The 18,852-nt window shown below is 36.2% G+C and overlaps 1 protein-coding gene across 1 annotated transcript in view; it reads right to left on the reverse strand.

Annotated features, from left to right (window-relative positions):
* The window catches only part of KHDRBS2 (KH RNA binding domain containing, signal transduction associated 2), a 542,738-nt gene that overhangs the window by 183,280 nt on the left and 340,606 nt on the right, over positions 1-18,852 (reverse strand). Inside the window, exons 5-6 of the mRNA XM_054569540.1 lie at positions 14,107-14,234; positions 8,423-8,621 (exon numbers count right to left, since the gene is read on the reverse strand). Coding sequence (XP_054425515.1) covers positions 8,423-8,621; positions 14,107-14,234 — 327 coding nt within the window. The remainder of the gene's footprint in view (positions 1-8,422; positions 8,622-14,106; positions 14,235-18,852) is intronic.

The following is an 18,852-nucleotide window of genomic DNA, read 5'->3' on the forward strand; positions in this document are numbered from 1 at the left end:
CATCTGTTCAAAAATGACTTAAAAATCGAAGACATAATGCTACAAGAAGGATGGTTTGGTTAAACTTCAATTTCAAAAGAAAATGCACATGATTTTAAAAGACAGTGTCTTATGTTTGGGGGGAAATAATTGAATATTTTAATAGCGTTTACACATCACTAGTTTTCTATGGAGATTTGGACTACAGTAATATAATGCCCATTCTATACTTTGAAAAAAAATATTTTGTTAACTACATATGTTTTTGTTATTTTAAATATTAGTTACATTTCAAAACACAAAACCCTAGGATACATTCTGGCAAATTACTCTCTCCTTAAAGGAGAGTAGAGCAAGAAACTCAAACAAGAATGTTTAATGGAATACAAATATCCAATCTAGAAACTCTAATAAAATTCTCCCTTCACTGGGTGAAGACTTTTGGCTATTATTCAGAAAACCACCCCATGTGGCTCCCTCAAAATGCATTACAGATCGGCTCATAATCTTTCCTCCCACAAAAACGGCATAAGAATTGATTTCAATTATCATTTAATACTTATTTCCCACTCCTGTCAAAAAAAAATGTTCCATTCACATGAAATTTAAAGTTGGCAGCCTGAACTCATTTATGGAATTTTAAGGACTATCGATTTACCAGTGAATTTTCTAGTGTTCTCATTGTTCCTGGAAGGATGCCTCAGAGTCTGAATTAGACAATAAGATGGGCCGGAATGCCAATGGGCTTAGTTAAGACTGATGCGGGGAAAAAAAAGGTTCTCAAAATTTTGTCAAAATGAATTTTATAAATTAGGTTAACATGATTGATTATACTTGGTCAAAATTTCTCCTGTAGCATTGGACTCACTTCTCTTCTTGTTTTGTTGTGCCCCCATACACCTCTTTAATATCTGAGTATTAATCATTGGACAAAATATGAGGTAATTTAAAAATAAATTGGATCTATGTCTTTAGAAACTAGAAACTATTCTGTGGACCTGAGGGTTTTTGTTATAGCTTTTTATTTTTTTTCATGCTATACCAGCATATAATCAAGGAGAGAGCATTGAAGCGAATATTGATTGTGTCAGTTTATGTTCATAGGGTGTATAGTTCTGATGGACACTTGCAGAGATTATGTGCCTTTACCTGCACATTTAATTCTCCTAGATAACCTTTGCTAAAAAGATGGCATCAATTTTTACTTAGTAACAGTGGCTACGTTGTTATAGCTAAGCAGAGCAGGGCAGACTTTCAGCACTAGAAAGAAACTAAGGTTATATCATCAATATTTTCTCTGCACAATACACCACCCCACTCTTCCAGCTCTCCGTAGACACTTTCCTATAAGTGTTGCCATTGTTTTCCTCTACAGGGGAAGATCCAGAGTTTGTGGGGCCTGAAGATTATACAATCACGCATTCTTTAAAAAAAATTGTACAAAATTATAAATACAAATTAAGCATGAAAGTGAATATTTACTTAAAAGCAATCACAGCTATTACAAAATTTAAAAAGCTGAAAATTTGATAAACCTTACAAAATCCAGAAAATATATAGTATTTTTATCAACTAACTACTTGATATACCTGTATCTATTTTTTCATATTATGGAACCATTATTTGTGATCACCTTGTAAAATTATAATATTTTCTAGAGTAAAGATAGAAAATTCAAGGTTTTTTCCTCTAGCATGGTTGATAGAAAAAGTTTGTTATATTTTATAGTTTTGAACATTTTCAGTTTCACAACTTATTACTTGTTATGTTGCAGACTATTGGGATTATTGTCAAAATCAGGTAAACTTCTATTAAGTTTTTTCCATAGCTGAGCTGAATGATATGCAAGAGTTTTGCACAGAACAGATGTGATCCAATACAATTCAAAATTTGTTTCTTCATCACTAAATGCACAATTACTGCAACAATCAAATAGCAATCTGACCTTGATCCATGAATAATAGCAAGAGTATCCCTGGAATCATTTCTAAAATGGAATGTTAGGAATACCTAATTTATACAAATAAAAATATTTCACTAAATGCAGACAAAAGGAGTCTCCAACATAAACTTCAGTTAGCACAATCGCCCAAACAGCCACGCCCACTCTGACACCACCTGACCCGACAGAAGTGTTAGAGGTGGGAAAATGATCTCAATTGCTGTCAAGTAAAATCCCTTGCAAAATTTTTGCAACAAGAGACTTGATCCTGTGATCACACTGATAAGGCCCCTTCCAGAGTCTTGGAAAGGAGATCTTTTTGCTCCAACGTCAATCCTTTACTGCCCACCCCTCCCCACCACAGCCTCCCTTCTGTCTCCCCACTCTCACCTCCTCCCCATACACTAACGCCTCTGAAGGAGCCTTAATGGATTTTCATTTTCCTCCCACATCCACTTATCATCAAACCCTATTGTTTCCATAATCAGTGTTATCTTTTGCCTTGATATTTTAAATGCATTCTTATGACTCAGAGCCAAGGCCACGTCTCAGTAAACCTACTCTTGCTCATTTCCTAGATCTTCTCTCCTTTCTTCACTCTGTTTCCCAATTCACCCTAAACAACTTAGAATTATAAAATTCCCTAAAACCTTAGTTTATTCTCTGCTCAGAAAACTCCAGTTGGCCTTTTATTACACTTGTGAAGTTATAATGTCAGCATTTGAAGTCATCCGTAACTCCGCAGTATTACTACTGTTATCTTAAACAAACTCTGTTTCTCCAGAGTCTCCCCAAATTCTTTAGATTTGCTCTGAAGGGCCCATTTTCTTGCCTTTTCCCTTCTTCTTTCTTCTTTCTCCTCCCTTTCTCCTCCCCCTCCCTCCTCTTCCTCCCTGCCCCTCCTCCTTCCCATCTTTCCCCCTCCCCCTCCTCCTCCTTCTTCTTCTTCTCCTCCTCCTTCTTCTTCCATGGGGCTTCTTCCTTCTCTCTACTTCTCAAAGTTAGACTTATTCATATTGGTCTGCTATTATTGTTTTCCCTACCCTCTTACAAGTGTTTTAAAACACACATGGCCATGCTGATAATTCCTTTTAGGAGCTGACAAACAAGATGGAGCAAAAGTATGTTTATATTTGTGAGTATGTGAAACAGAGTTTATTCTAGTATTATTATTCATTAATTATTGTATTATTTTCCATATGAACAACTGTAAACCTACTTTTGCCCCACCCTGTAGTCTCTCTTTGGCACGTAATATATGTTATGTTGTACTTTCATTCATTTAATATTTTGATACTTTGTGTGTGAATATATATATATATATATATATATATATATATATATATATCTTCCTTACAATATCATCAGTAGGTTCAATTCAATTGTTACTATCAAGCTACTTAGAACTGCAGCAATAAAATAAATTTAAGAAATACTGTTTTCCTTTAGGATGTTTAATCTTGTAAGTGGGAGGAGATAACAAAAATTACTTCTAAGAGAGGGTAAAGATAAGAGCCCTCCCTATACAGCAATTATGTACATGTTAATTGTTATACTAATCTTAGTCTCTCCCACTAGATGGCAGCTTTTGAGAGTAGAGTCAATGTTTCTTTAACCACAGTGTTTACATTTCTAGCACTTTCTGAAGGTGTTCATGCAGGGGCTGGGAGATGTCCTATCACGAAGGGGATGTAAACACTGACCAATGGTCTGGATGGAAGGCAGGAAGGACAAATAATCTGTCTATATGTATGTCAGTTCTCTGTGGAACAATTAACATGTAGAGTAATACTTTAATGTGACAAAGATACAGAAGCTTTGCAGACAGAAAACTGGATGCAAGTGTCAATTACAAGCTTCAGTTTCCTCATCAACTAAAATAGTTCATCAATAACTCGTTGCTCATGTTATCATGAAGGTAAGTGTATTAATATACAGTGACTGGAACCTAGTAGGTACTCAGAAGTTTAAGTTTTAGATTACTCTCTTTAAACATATTATCTATTGTAGACCTAATAAGCTTAATATTTTGTTGTGTGGGTGTTTTTTTAAAATGTGCTTTTCAAGTCCCTAAATCTACTTCCATCATGATGATGGATCTATAAAATGTAAATGTACTCTACCTTACAGAAGGTCAATGAAAAGAAGCTTTAAAATATTTAAAGTCTGGATTAGGATGTGTAACAAACCAAAAATCACTTTTTTTTTTTTTTTAGGACTCAGCTAACTAACACTAACAATGGTTTTAAACAGCAATCTCATTTACAGTAAGCTGTTTCTTGTCAGGCAAGCTGCAAGGAGTGGATTTCATCACCTACGTACATTCTATGTGGTCAGAAATTTAATGCCCAGACTCAGCAGGGGAGAAAGAAATGTCTGAAGAGTGAATTAGCTTGTGGTGTCATTTATAATAGAGGGAACCTTTTCTAAGAAATTTTATCTGAAAGTTAAGAACTCCTTGAGATTTTCACCATTAACTCAGCATGGTGCTATTATTTTGTTACTGAGACTCTTAAACTTTGTTTTTCTTACCCCTTACAGAGAAATCAATAGTTTAAAATTAGACCAGAGTAGAGGTTCATGATTGTTAATCGGGCTCGGTACTGAGACGTCAAAGATTGTTGTAAGAGGCTTACCAGCCATGTAATACACTTTGCCCATACTCACTGGATGGTTTAAAAATACGGCAAAAAAGAGTTTTAAAAAAATTTATCTGCATTTTCCTGTTATCAACAGTAGGCTATCATAGATTTATTTTGGGATATCTGCCAAATTTATAATAAGTTTTCCTCTGAAAACTAGTGTCTCCCCATGTTAGCCTTGGGGTTAGGTCCCCAGGAACCATGCTTACAGTTTGTGAAACTTCACCCACCCCCTACCCTCTTCACCGTTGGCAGGTGAGTGGTGGACCTCAGACCTAATTTCCAGAAACTCTCACCCTGTGGTCACAGCTGAGTCGCCTAGTGTTAGACACCCGACAAGCCTGAGTGAATAGGATCCTTCCATCTAAGGATCTAGATTAGGACTGAGAGACAGTCAGCCTGTCAGTATCTGTAGGTGACAGGAACTGGACTTGGGGTGGGCATATTTCACCGTGTGCTGAACGTGTTGATCAGAGAAGCCCAAACATCTAGTTTGTAGGTTAAAATGGAATGGAAACATATACGGAGAGAAAAAAGATGAAATATAGGTAGGGATGCTTGACAGTTTTCTAGTTACTCTGTCCAGAGCTTTCTTTAGGTCTGAAGGGATTCCTATTACTGAACTTCATGCATACGCCTATATTGATATGACACTCCCCCTGTATGCTTGTTCATTTGTAAACTGATGTGTTTATTACTAAAAGAAGATAAAATTGCTTGTGCTATTTGCAATCAACACTGCTCAATTAATATTCACAAAGGTAGGTAAATGTAACTTTAATGGGTCTGTATCTTATCCCAGGCAGAAATTAGAGAATATTTTACATGGTAAAATTTTAAATAAGTTACTTCTCATTATGAAGGTCTATTATTTTCTAGGTAGTTATGCATACTTCTAAGTGCTATGGATATCATTTCTAATGTTATTTTATATATACTATATACATATTACATTATTTCTATATTAATGCAGTCTTATGAGCTGAAATGATTAGCCCCATTATATAGAAGGGAAATCCAAGCCTCAGAGAGTTTATAAATTAATTACACAGCAACTCACACAGCTAGAATGCAAATCAGGATGCTGCTGTCTGTTTCCAAAGTCAGGTCTGCTCTCCCCAGCAACGCAACAGGATTTCCTGGAGGCTGAACACCTTCAACAGGATCTCAAACTGAACTCACCAATCCCCCTATGGTATTTCTCATTTCACTATATGACACACCCGTTTAACCCAGTTGTGCAGTCCAAGGTTCTGTTTAACCTTTACGTCACAAAATTGTCCTTACTTCTTTCTTTTTTTCACACATCCTACTTCTGTTTCATCGTCAAATCCTAACAGAGCATTAATATAGTGCACTCAGAATCTAACCTCTTCTCATCCCCCCACCCCAAGGCATCATGTTGTCAGTGGGAGACATTGCAAGGAGTTACTCACCAGGCTCTGCTTCTACTCTTGTGCCCAAAGCCCACCCCTATTTCTCCTGTTCTCCGCAATGCAGGCAGAAAAAACCTTTAAAAACATAAACCTGATCACATTACTTTCCTTCCCAAATTTTTCCAAGAGCAACATGAATTGGCCTGTCTGTCCCTTAACCTAGTCTACTTCCTCTTACTCACACATCTGCTCCAGCTTCATGCTCTCCTTGCTGATCCCAAAATGTTTCAGCAGGTTCTGTTTCAGGGCATTTATGTTTGCTGTTTACTTTACCAGGGATGCTCTTTCAAGAGGCAGCCCCTTGGCCTCGACCCTCACACCATGTAAGCATTTGCTGAAGCCTCCATGTCAGGCGGCCTTCCCTCCCGGTCTCCCTCTGCCGATCTCCAGAGCCCTTTTCTCCACCTGGCATTACTTTATTCAGTTTTAATATATGTTTGGTTTCCTTCTTCTTCCACTAAAATGTAAGCTTTATGAAAGCAGATATTTGGTCTTTGTTCACAGCTACATCTCCGGGAGCTTCAGAACAGTGTCTAAAATAAGACAGAGGCTCAGGAATGATTGAGTGAATGAATAAAAGGGATTCCACACTTTAAAATCTAAGTAAAAAAAAATCCGATTACATGACTTTACATATTTTCTTTGACTTACTTTAAGAACCACCCTCCTCCTAGATTTCTCCTTTCAGAATACAACCTTTTCCATGCATGTTTCTGCAAACCCTTTACACTTTCGTAGCTTACTCTTATTTGCCTTGTACTCCAGTGATTTATTCACTATAATTGAAATGCATGTGAAAGTCTACAGTGTTTTGCCAGTCTTGTTCTCTTTCATGGTGCTCTATATATGCCCTGTAAATTATTTGATTAACAATAGTATTGATCACTATTACCCAGGCAGCTTTTTTCTCTTTTAATTTTTGAAATAAAGATCTAACTGCTTAAGGCTCTCTTTGGAAGTTAAAAATACCATATTGACAACCTACATAAAGATGACACAGTGAGAAAGGTCCCTCAGAGATTAAAATGATCCCATCATTCCTGTTGTGGATTTTTAGTTCACCCACTTAACAAGCACTTATTTCATACATACTACATCTCGGGGAGGAAAAGGCAGGACGAAGGGCAGGCTCTGTGTCTCCTGGCCTGTGTGCTTATTTACAGTGGGGATTATGCTTCTGCTTCTGAATTCAAAATTTCCAGATTGTCTAAAATTTTAAGTATTGACACCTGGTATCATACAAAAGACACGTTAGATGAACACATTTCCCCTTTTCCAGTAGAAATGGATTTCTAAGAATTTGTCTTCACTGTTGCAGATATCAGTCAATGTTTCTTATTTAAGCAGTAACGTTATTACTAAAAAACTAATATACTTTAAGCTTTAATACATTTTTAGTGACACATAGCAACCATGTTCACTGTATTGTAGGATTAAGTTTTACTTGGTTATTAACCAGTCCATAGAAAATGCATATGCTTTGAGTGCCGAGCAGCTGACAAGAAGTATCCTTGAAGAGTTTATATTTAATAAGTAACCCATTCCCAGAGGCCACTGAAGAGGCCAGCATGTCCATGGGTGGTTGAATGGGACAGACACCTGGATTAGGGGATGAGCACACTGCGAGGTTAATGGCAAAAAGAATGTTTCACGGGGTGATCTGGTTTTCATCAATTCAATTTAACATCTACTGCGACTAAACCATGGTCACACGAGTGAATAGAGAACTGTCTCTTTTTTGCAATTTTCACAACTGAGTAGAGGAAATAGATACAGGAACTAGAAGACAATGTGAACTGTGGAATACTAACAGCCTAGATGAAAGGTCCAAGGCTGTATCAAGTGACACTGTGGATGGGAAGGGAGGGGACTGGTTATAGACACTGCATTTCTTCGGCTCATTCCACAGTTTCTGAGGTTTGCGTATCTACCAATCCCACGTCTTTCATGGAGTGAAAGAGAGAGTAAGGGCATTTAAATGAAAGACCAGTCACACGGTAATACATTATTACCAAAGTCTATAATATAATCACATTTGTCAAATATTTCTGAGTGAGATTTACGCTAACCTTTATCATATCCTAGAAGAAGCTTCTGAATATATGATTCATATTATGTTCACAAATTATTTCCAGTTTGAAACTGATTGAGTCTTCTAAAGATAAGAAAACCTCAGGGTAGTTTGATTCTTAAAATGCAAGCTATTTAACTGGTACTAACAACAATCACAGCACCTGTAAAATGAAAGCTTTTCTCAAAATGTTAATGTTTACAAGTGCTGTTTAAATTCTGTTGCAAATGACCTTCGTTTTCTGCAACAAACATCCTCTACTATATTCATGGTATATAAATGTTTTTGAGGCTTAACTTGTTACTCAATTAATTTAACTCCTCCTAACGACCAATTTGTTGAGGGTACTTACATATTCTTCGTAAGCCTCGTGCGCTGGAGGAGGGGGCGCCCTGTATCCTGGCACCGCTGGTGCTCCCCGGGCTCGCGGGGCAGGGACGCCTCTCGCTACAGGGGGCACTGGAAGAGCTCCACGCGTCACAGTGGTCCCTCGGGGAGTGAGAACACCTCGTCCAGGTGGCGGGGGAGGAGGAATGGCACCCCCACGACCCCTAGGAAAAACAGGACATGCACAGGTGAGAAACAAGCGGCGAGAGAAAGAGACAGAAAGGGACAAAGCGCTCGCCTCACAGCCTCCATCCAATGGGAAGAAACCAAATTTATCTCTGTATGTGTGTGTCTCCGTGTGTGTTTCATTGAGATTCTTTAGAATGTGAAGTACTTTGACCTCCACTGCAGAATAAATTTTGTAAATACTGGCTATGACTTGGTTACGAAAACCAGGTAAAATACTTGAATATTTTCTATTATAAAACGATAAAACCAACCCAATCTCATTTTATTCCAAAGTTACCCAGGAGACTCACTTGAGAGCACTGTCTAATACGCTGGACCACCTGTGAAACGGAGCTGCTGAATGCCACTGTCTCCTCCATGCGGCAGGTTATTGACAGTGATGTGCAATGCTGTCATTAACAAAAAACATCTGCCTGCATTTTAATACTTCATAAAATGTGAAACTCTAACCATGGTAATATCATTCTATTTATTATAGTAGCTTAAGCTTGAGGTCGCTTGAAACCCCAACTCATTGTCATTGATTTATTATCATGCATGCAATCCCTTGAATGGGTAGAGTCCCTGATATAATTTTTTTCCCTCTGGTAACTATAATGTTAGTGAAATACATTAGGACTCTGCAGTAAAAAAAAATACACTAAATGCTTTGTACTACAGTGCTTGACACAAAAGTAACTTGTATTAAAAGCCCAAGATCAAATGGATGCAGCCAACATTTATGGCATTCCGAGGCCTTTGGAAAGGTTGAGTGTTTGTCTGAAGTCTTTGGGCAGAAGTGTGGTTATTTCACTTTTTATTATGTCTGAAAGTCTGGCCTCTGGAAAGCACTGCTTTCAGCAGGAACACTAAAGCTTTGGGAAAAATAATGATCATTGGGATGTCAACAATCACACTGTTTGGCTGCACCCACAGATGGGAATGTAGGTTATGCTTTCTGCTGTGAATAGCAGTCAGCTGGCTCTTTCTTGCTTGCAGAAAATGAGCTTTTACGAGCAAACAGCAAGAATGCTGGTAAAGCTTTTAAAAGTTGTAAATAGATTACAGAGTTGATGAATAGAGAAATTATCAGAGAATTTATTGTGAGTCTCATGTATAGTGAACGCTCTCCTAGCCTCGGGGAAGGAGAAATACAAAAGGCCCAGAAGGCCAGGTGCCTGCTTCAAGCACAACATAGCTGAGGAGGCAATACCCTACATTATCATGATAATATAATACAATCTTCTACATTATCACGGTAATATAAAAACACACCTATAAAAAAGGATGTAAAGGCCATTATTATTATTACCTTCCCTGAGCACAGCACCTATCTGTTTCCTCATAAGTAGGGTGAGCATATTTCCAGGTTTGCCCAGAATTGTTCTGATTTACAACTGTTGCCCTGGTTTCCTATTCAGCTTAGCATTTTCACACTCTCAAAAGTATCCATGTGTGGCTAGTAAATTATATGTCACTTACTTTAAACGACATTCACAAGTGCTGGGTATACTGAATTATCACAGGTGAGTATCATACCTCACTGGGCCTGAAGTGGATTTTTTTTTTTTCCTTGATGGGTCAAATCAGATTTTTGAGTCCGTAATAAATTCTTCCTGTTTTAAAATTTTATGATCCTTGCATCACATCTAACTTCACATTTAATTCTTTTATCAACTGTCTTTAAGACACAGTCCTAGCAAACCTGTCTCCTGAATCTGACTCTTTATGCCCTTTCCTCTGGAATATTAACACCATATCTCTCTTCTCCAATTCAATGCAAGATTTCCATCACCTATTTTAGGATATGGTCCCTGGCTGAATCCATAGTACAGTATCCTTTCTTTCATTTTTCCCACTTTTGGAAAGTTTTCCCTGTTTAAGTCTTCAACTCCTTATTCTTGAATCAAATACAAAAGGTAAAGGGATTTAAAAGTACAAATTGGTAGTTAAAAAATAGTCACAGTGATGTGGACAGGGGATATAGTCAATAACATTGTAATAACTATGTATGGTGCAAAACAGGTACTGGAAATATTGGGGGAAATACTTTGTAAAGTATACGATTGTTTCACCATTATGCTGGACACCTGCAAATTCAATATTATAATACAAAATAATATTGAATACCAACTATAATTGAAAAAGAAAATTAAAAAGTGTAATCTAGGCATAGCTCTTGCCAATTTGTTGGAAATACTCTCAAATGAGCTCACCAGTAGCCTATTGATTGGTTTACAGTCCCCATCACACCGCAACTCCCCTATTAAACTTGCCCCTCTAGACTCCTGTCTGGAAATTGCCCTCTTTGGACTTTACGACTCTGCTTTTCTCCACATTTTCTCCCTCCTCTTTCTGATGCTTCCGCCTCTTTTCCTGGCTTCTCTATTCCTGAGGCCTCTTGGCATGCGGGTATCCCCATTTTCTGTCCTCTATCCTCTTTCTTTGCACTCTCTGCAGTCTATTGATGGTTGGTATTTGTTTCCTTCCTAACACACACCATATTCTGGATTGTGGGCCTTACATCAGAGGTTCCTTAACTTGTCTGCACATTACAGTTTCCTGAAGGACCTTTGAAAAATTCCAAATTCCAGACCATACCCCAGGCCACTGAAATCATGGTATCTAGAAGCAGGAAATCCTCTGATTCCAATGTGCAGACCACTTTGGAAACCTGTGTTTATTATGCACCATCTAATTTGAAAATCTTGACAAGCCTGTCATGTAACAGTTTCTAAGCTATTTTGAAGGTTAACAACCAAGGCACAGAAAGTGCAAGTCACCTGCCAAAGATCATGCTAGCACATCCAAAGAGCTAGAATTAATTATAGCAATAATTACAGTCTTCATTTGACTTGGTTGTTCACCTAACCTTAGTTGATATAATAGTCTCTAACTAGGCCAGATATCACAGAGTCATCTTTGTCTTGGGCTTTCTTTCTTTTGAAACATCTAATTAGGCACTAATTCCTATAAATTCTAATCTCTAATCTGATTCCGTATCTTTCTACTTCAAATGGTGTTCTTTTCTGTTTTGAATAATGGACATGTCTTCTTGCTGGCTTCCCTGACGTGAGCCGGTGTCTCTTTGTCTTTTCTCTATCACCCACAGCGATGACTGAGTAGCCTTTTTAGAAACAAATATGATTACTCCCCTATTTAATAAGCACCATTAGTTCTAAGTATTCATTCTCTTTATAGTAAACAAAGACCTTTAGAATCTGCCCTTAATGTTTCATTTTCCACCGCTTGCTCTCACTCAGCATATAGTAGTGATGTGTGTTAGAGATGTCATATGTCTTAATTCTTCAGTTATGTAATATAAAATATTGTAATATACATGTAATGCATTATTCTCTAATATTTGTATATTATCAGAGAATTAGTTTTCATAGCTATGTTTACTGAAACATAAATTCCTTTAATTAAATGAATTTTTGAAATATTATTATAGAAGTTTAAATATATTACAGGTACCATTCTTTTTGAATATGTGTAACTGAATAACTTAATACAGGCACAATTTCATAAATATGTACAAATTACTAATTACATTAATTTATGTTTTCAAGGGCTTTCTGATCAATATGATTTTCTGTTTTGAGAAGCCATTCCCTTATTCCTTCTTATTTGTAGATATATTTCATCATCTGGTTTGAAATAGAAGACAACAGAGTTCCCCTCTATTTACTTTCATTAATGTCAATGCATTTAAAAATACCAATACGGCATTGAAAGTAAGGTTTAATTTTCAACATTAATATTCTTTTCTCTTTATGTATGTAGTATAAGATCTGTAAGACATATGGGATATTAAAAACAAAAAAAAGCTTTTGGTCAGATTTTTCTTTTAAGATAATTAAAAATCTAGACCATACGCACTATTCTTTACTAAATCATTAAAGAGATTAAAATTTTAACAAAATTTTACTGAAATAAAAATCTCATGTGGTTTGCTCAAATATGGCAAATATAATATTACATTATACATTAATGACAAAATAAAATCTATTAATGCAAAGATTTTATAATCTCAAAAGCAAGGTAATGCATTATTTTAAAAACTGGTTTCAATTTCAAGGAATACAGAAAAGGAAAAAAAAATGAGTCTCCTATCTAGACATAAATTGTTATTTGTTTGAACTATAAGAGCAACACATTCATGATTTAAGCCATATGATTTTATCATGTGAAATACCTGCTATGTCATCTCATAACCCATGATGACAAGGTTAGCATCATATGATGTTTTATAAAAGGCTGATTCCATAAAAAATATGTCCATAAAAAAACTATGTCACATTTTTAGCAATAAATTAATGTTTCTGGATAGTATTAAACAACTGTTTTTATTTTTTGAAGATAAACATGTAAAAATAAACTCTAGATTCAGAACATTTTCAAAATTGTTTCCTTTAGTCAAAAGTAATGTTGAGAATTTTCACATTTTGCCTTTAGATAGTTATTGCTGTCATATTTTATTTGGAAATGTATTATTCTTAACATTTTTCTGATAATTTCAAAACTGTTTGAGGTAGTTAATGATTTAATTATTAAAATGCTGGCCTTTTGACAGTGCTGCTTGAAAATATTTGGAGGATAACCAACAAATAAATTGAATCAGCAAATATCTGAGAGTTTCTTAAGATGATTTGTATGCAATATATGAAATGATATTCTAGGTCTATGTCTTTCAGAGATTTGAAGGCCAACTATAATAGGGTGAGAGAATGACAGAATTACAATGTCTCTGTGTGAAGGCTATGAGTATTTTTTACTTTACTTGTTTGCAAACCAATGCTTTCTGTTGAAAGTGTGACAAATTCAGAGTCCTACAAAACAAATCTTCTCTGATGACCAAAGACATTGCAAAGTCAAATGTAACTAAACTTTAAATACTCTTACCATCTGCCAAGTGAGAATTATGCTTCTGGCTTTCTATACTGGTATTTATATTATCTACCTATATTTCTAAATTCCTTCCCCCCTCCCTCCCTCCTTCTCTCCTTCTTTCCTCCCTCCCTCCCTTCCTCCCTTCCTCCCTTCCTTCCTTTCTTCCTTCCATCTATCATTACCTATCTCTATACGTAGCTGGCAAGACTGTGACAAATCAAGGGCCACTTAAGGCACAGATAAAATGTGTAACTTTCTCTTTACACAGTTGGTTAAGAGCTCAAATTGTGAATTCTGTAATCAAACTATTTTTGTGACATTGGACAAATTCCTTACATCTTTCTGTATCTCATTTTAGCACCTGTATGTAATATTTAACCTTAGTGTGGAGGATTTGATGAGTTAATTCATAGGAGTTCTTATGTGCTGTATAAGCATTCATTGTTACTGCTTTTGTGGAGGTGGTAGTTATTGTTGCTGATGTTGTTGTTACTTATTCCTTGCTGTGATCATGCCACAGAGCAAGCCAGAAAAAAAGATCACCCTCCTCATTGGCTGTTAATGCACTTGAAGTAAAAACTAACATACCTTGAAGGCGTTGTGGGGGCTATTCTGATCCCTCTGCCTCTAATACCTCTGCCACGACCAGAGTCTTCTGAGCCATTTAAGTAAGATAATTCACGTAGTTGTTCCTGACGGATTTCATCATTATAGTCCTAGAAGGAAAAAATGTGACCTGATGAATTAAGGGGCAGTGGGTTATTTGAGCTTAACAAACACAGTAAGAAATGAAACTTTTCATTTATTTTCTGGAGCCTTGTGTACAAAATTCTAAAATGATGTAAAAGTATATATACTTCAGATTCTTATTTTTTATGTAAAGAAATTGAAGTTGCTTTATTTATCAAGGAAGTGAGTACTCAGCAGGAAGTCAGATGACTTTTGCTGGGATATCACTTGATGTGTTAGCGAGCAAAGGGAAAAAAATAATATAGAACAATATCTTGGAATGTACCAATGTCATGTTTGCTAAGAAGAGAATTAATGAAAAACACCTTGAATGACAGGGTAATGCTCACACACCTCCTGTTGCATAAACCAAAAAGGGGCAATCCCAAGGCCCAGAGCAGATACTGAGCATGTGTTCAAATAATTAAAAAGTGCAAATAATAGGAGACAGTTTCAGACAACTGGGGAGCTGTCAATCTAACCAAACAAATTGATGGGCAATGTTCAAAAACAAGCAATTTTCTGTGCTCTAGCATTGGACTGACAGAGTGATAGCACTGGCAGAAGGCAAATTTAATAGTAATTTAACAGTAATAACCAGAGACTGAGTCAAAGTCAAAGGGACCATCTCTCTCCCTTATTGATGTGGAAAAGTATCAGTCATTTTAATGACCAAAGAATAGATTTGAGTCAGTTCTCTTCAAAAAAACAAGTGTCAGTCTTACCTGTTTCTCCTTTTGCTAATAATACACACACACACACACACACACACGTGCATGTGCATAGTTGGTTAAACACTGCAAAACTGAGTAGTTATGTTTGCTATTTAGTGGACAGTTGGTCCTGTTCAAGACATCCACAAGTTTATCTAGTCCACACCAAATAGTCCTTGATATTTGGTGTCAAAAATGTCCCCACAGATAAAATATCCCTATGTTCAGATAGTCCATAATGTTTATTTTATTTTTCGTTTACAGAATTGATACATAAAATATTATCTTTTTTACTGGTCCAATAACTGTGGTGTGACTGCAGTTTCAATAATAACCCTTCTTGCCTCAGTTTCCCAGCTGGTAATGGCTCATGATGTTAGGTACATGGGTTAAGGTTTGGATCTTGCAGAACAGAATTTAAATGAACCATGAGAGCTGCAGAAGGGTTCCACAGATAGTGAAGTGCTTAGAGGACAACATGTTGAGGAATGGATCTCATGATGCAGGGTCTGCTAATATGTCAGCACATAGCAAGGATTTTTTGACAAGGACCAAATGTCTCCATGGCTATTTTGGACAGGACCAAATTTTCTGCAAGTATTTTTGCCAAATAGTCAATCTAATTAAATATTTTTTTTAAAGTAAACATATATTTAAGTGAAATCAACCTAGTTGATTTTCTGGTGTTGAGGAGAGGCCTGAGAGTTGAGACTAAAAATATTTGTAAAGGGTGATCTAACAGAAATGTTTGAGAATTAGTTGTGGGACCAAAAATCACGTCTATTATCTCATCAAATGATGCCAGTTTTAAAGAAAAACAAAAAAAAAAACGAATGGTACTACATTAAACCAAAAAGCTTTTGCACAACAAAGGAAACCATCAACAAAATGAAGACAACCTACTGAATAGAAGATATTTGCCAGTGATACATCTGGTAAATGTGTTAGTATCCAAAATTTATAAAGACCTCATACAACTTAAAATATACACACATGCACAAACACACAAACAAACAAAAAAACCACAAGCAATTCAATTTAAAAATGGGCAGAGGACCTGAATATACACTTCTCCAAAGAAAACAAACATATAGCCAATAGACATATGAAAAGATGCTCAATGTCACTAATCATCAGAGAAATGCACATTAAAACCACAATGAGATACCACCTCACAATTGTCAAAATAGCTATCATCAATAAATCCACTAACAATAAGTGCTGGCAAGGATGTGGAAAAAAGGGAACCCTTGTGCACTATTAGTGGTAATACAGATTGGTGCAGCCACTGTGGAGAGCAGTATTGAGATACCTCAAAAAATTAAAAATGAAAATGCCTTATGAGCCAGCAGTTCTACTTCTGGGTATATATATCTTAAAAACCCAAAACACTAATTCAAAAGAATATATGCTCCCCTATGTTCACTGCAGTGCTATTTATATAGCCAAGCTATGGAAGCAACACAAATACCCACAAGAGATGAATGGATAAAAATGTCGTGGTACCTTCCATGGAATATTGCTTGGCCATAAAAAGAAGGAAATTTTACCAGTTGCAATAGCATAGATAGACCAAGGGAGTATTATGCTAAGTGAAATAAGTCAGTCAGGGAAAGACAAATACCATATGACTCTACTTATATGTGGAATCTAATGAACAAAATTAACAAACAAAACTGAAATAGACTCATAGACACAGAGAACAGACTGACGGTTGCCAGAGGCAAGGAGGTTGGGGGCCTGGGTGAAAAAGATGAAGAGATTAAGACCAACTTGGTAGTTACAAAATAGTCATGAGGCTATAAAACGCAGCATATGGAATATAGTCAATAATATTGTTATAACTAAGTATGGTGCCAGGTGGGTACTGGAAATATGGGGGGACCACTTTGTAAAACATATCATTGTCTAAACACTATGTTGTACACCTGAATCTAATGCAAAATAATATTGAATGTACACTGTAATTGAAAAATAAAATTAAAAAATTATGCCAGTTTAGTTCTTCTTATATATGTTACAGTGACATTAAATAAAAACTGTATATACTCACCCATGCACCTCTATCTAGAACAGTGTGTCCAAACCGTGCCTCATGGACTGCATGCAGCCCAGGATGGCTATGAATGTGGCCCAACACAAAATTGTAAATTTACTTAAAATCTATTTTTTGCTCATCAGTTTTTGTCAGTGTTTGTGTTTTTAATGTATGGCCCACCACAACCGCTCTTCTTCCAGTGTGGCCCAGGGATGCCAGAAGGCTGGACAGCCCTGAGTCTAGAAAACGACAGCGCTATACTCAGTGTACAAGGATTTCTAATACACAGCTTTATGTACACTGTTGATTCAAGCAAAAATACTAGTCAGTCCAAAGTTCTTATTTTCTTATTTTTAAACATGTTTCTTTTATATTTATCCTTTTAAATATCTGGTTATAATAATAATGGGCTCAACGCAGTTGGCTGACAGAAGAGCTAACAGCACAAAATTATAGTTTCTAACTAGCCATGTATTATTCAATTCCTACCTCTGAATTTTCACATGTAAGCAACAACCAAACTAAATAATAAACATGTCTATTATTTTATTAGGACCAGGTAATATGATAAATTGCTACTTCTGAGTGAACTGGCCAGCCACCGTCAAAATGAAAAAATCTGTAATTATCCAATGTACTATTCCTAACAAGAAAGGAGATCTTTTTTCAATTTGCTGCTCTGCTTGGAGCCCAGAAATAAACCTATGCTGTTATAGTCAATTAATATTTGACACAGGAAGCAAGCACATACAATGAGCTAAAGATAGTTTATTCAATAAATGGTGCTGGGAAAATTGGATAGATATGTTCAGAATAGTGAAACTAGAACACCTTCTTTCACCACACACAAGAATAAATTAAAAATGGATCAAATACTTAAATGTTAGACCTGAAACCATAAAAATCCTAGAAGAAAACACAGACAGCAAAATCTTAGACATTGCTCGTAGCAATATTTTATTAGATATATCCTCCTAGGAAAGGGAAACAAAAGAAAAAATAAACAAATGGGACTACCTCAAAATAAAAAGTTTTTGCACAGCAAAGGAAAACATCAACAAAAACAACAACAAAAAACACAACACACAGAATGGGAGAACATATTTGCCGATATATCTGATATGGGATTAATACCCAATATTTATAAAGAACTTACAACACTCAGCACCAAAAAAACCAAACAACCCAATTAAAAAATGGGCAAAGGGCCTGAATAGACACTTCTCCAAAGAGGACAGATGGCCAACAGATGGCCAATAGATATATGAAAAGATGCTCAACATCACTAATCATCAGAAAAATGCAAATTAAAATCACGAGATACCATTTCACACCTTTCAGAATGCCTGTCATCAATGAATCAACAAACAAGTGCTGGTGAGGATGTGGAGAAAGGGTAACCCTTTTGCACTGTTTATGGGAATGCAGGTTGGTGCAGCCACTGTGGAAAGCAGTACTGAGATACCTCAAAAAATTAAAAGTTGATTTGTCTTTCAACCCTATGATCCCACTTCTGGGAATATATCCAAAGGAACCCAAAACACTAATTTGAAAGAATATAAGAACCTCTATGTTCATTGCATCATTATTTACAGCCAAGATATGGAAGCAGCCCAAGTGTCTTTCAATAGATGAGTGGGTGAAACAACTATTGGGCACTTAAACAATGGAATACAACTCGGCCATAAAAAAAATAGTTTTATCCTTTGTGACAGCATGGTTGGACCTGGAGAACATTATGTTAAGTGGCTCACCTCTTTGCACAACCACTTCAAAATTACAACTAAAATATAGAACAACCATCACTCAGAACTGTCAGAAGTTGAGTTGAATAGAAGTCTGACAACTATGAAA

Source organism: Pteronotus mesoamericanus, unplaced genomic scaffold (genome assembly GCF_021234165.1).
Source record: "Pteronotus mesoamericanus isolate MK-2021 breed Mesoamerican mustached bat unplaced genomic scaffold, CSHL_Meso_final contig_20, whole genome shotgun sequence".
Taxonomy (NCBI): Eukaryota; Metazoa; Chordata; class Mammalia; order Chiroptera; family Mormoopidae; genus Pteronotus; species Pteronotus mesoamericanus.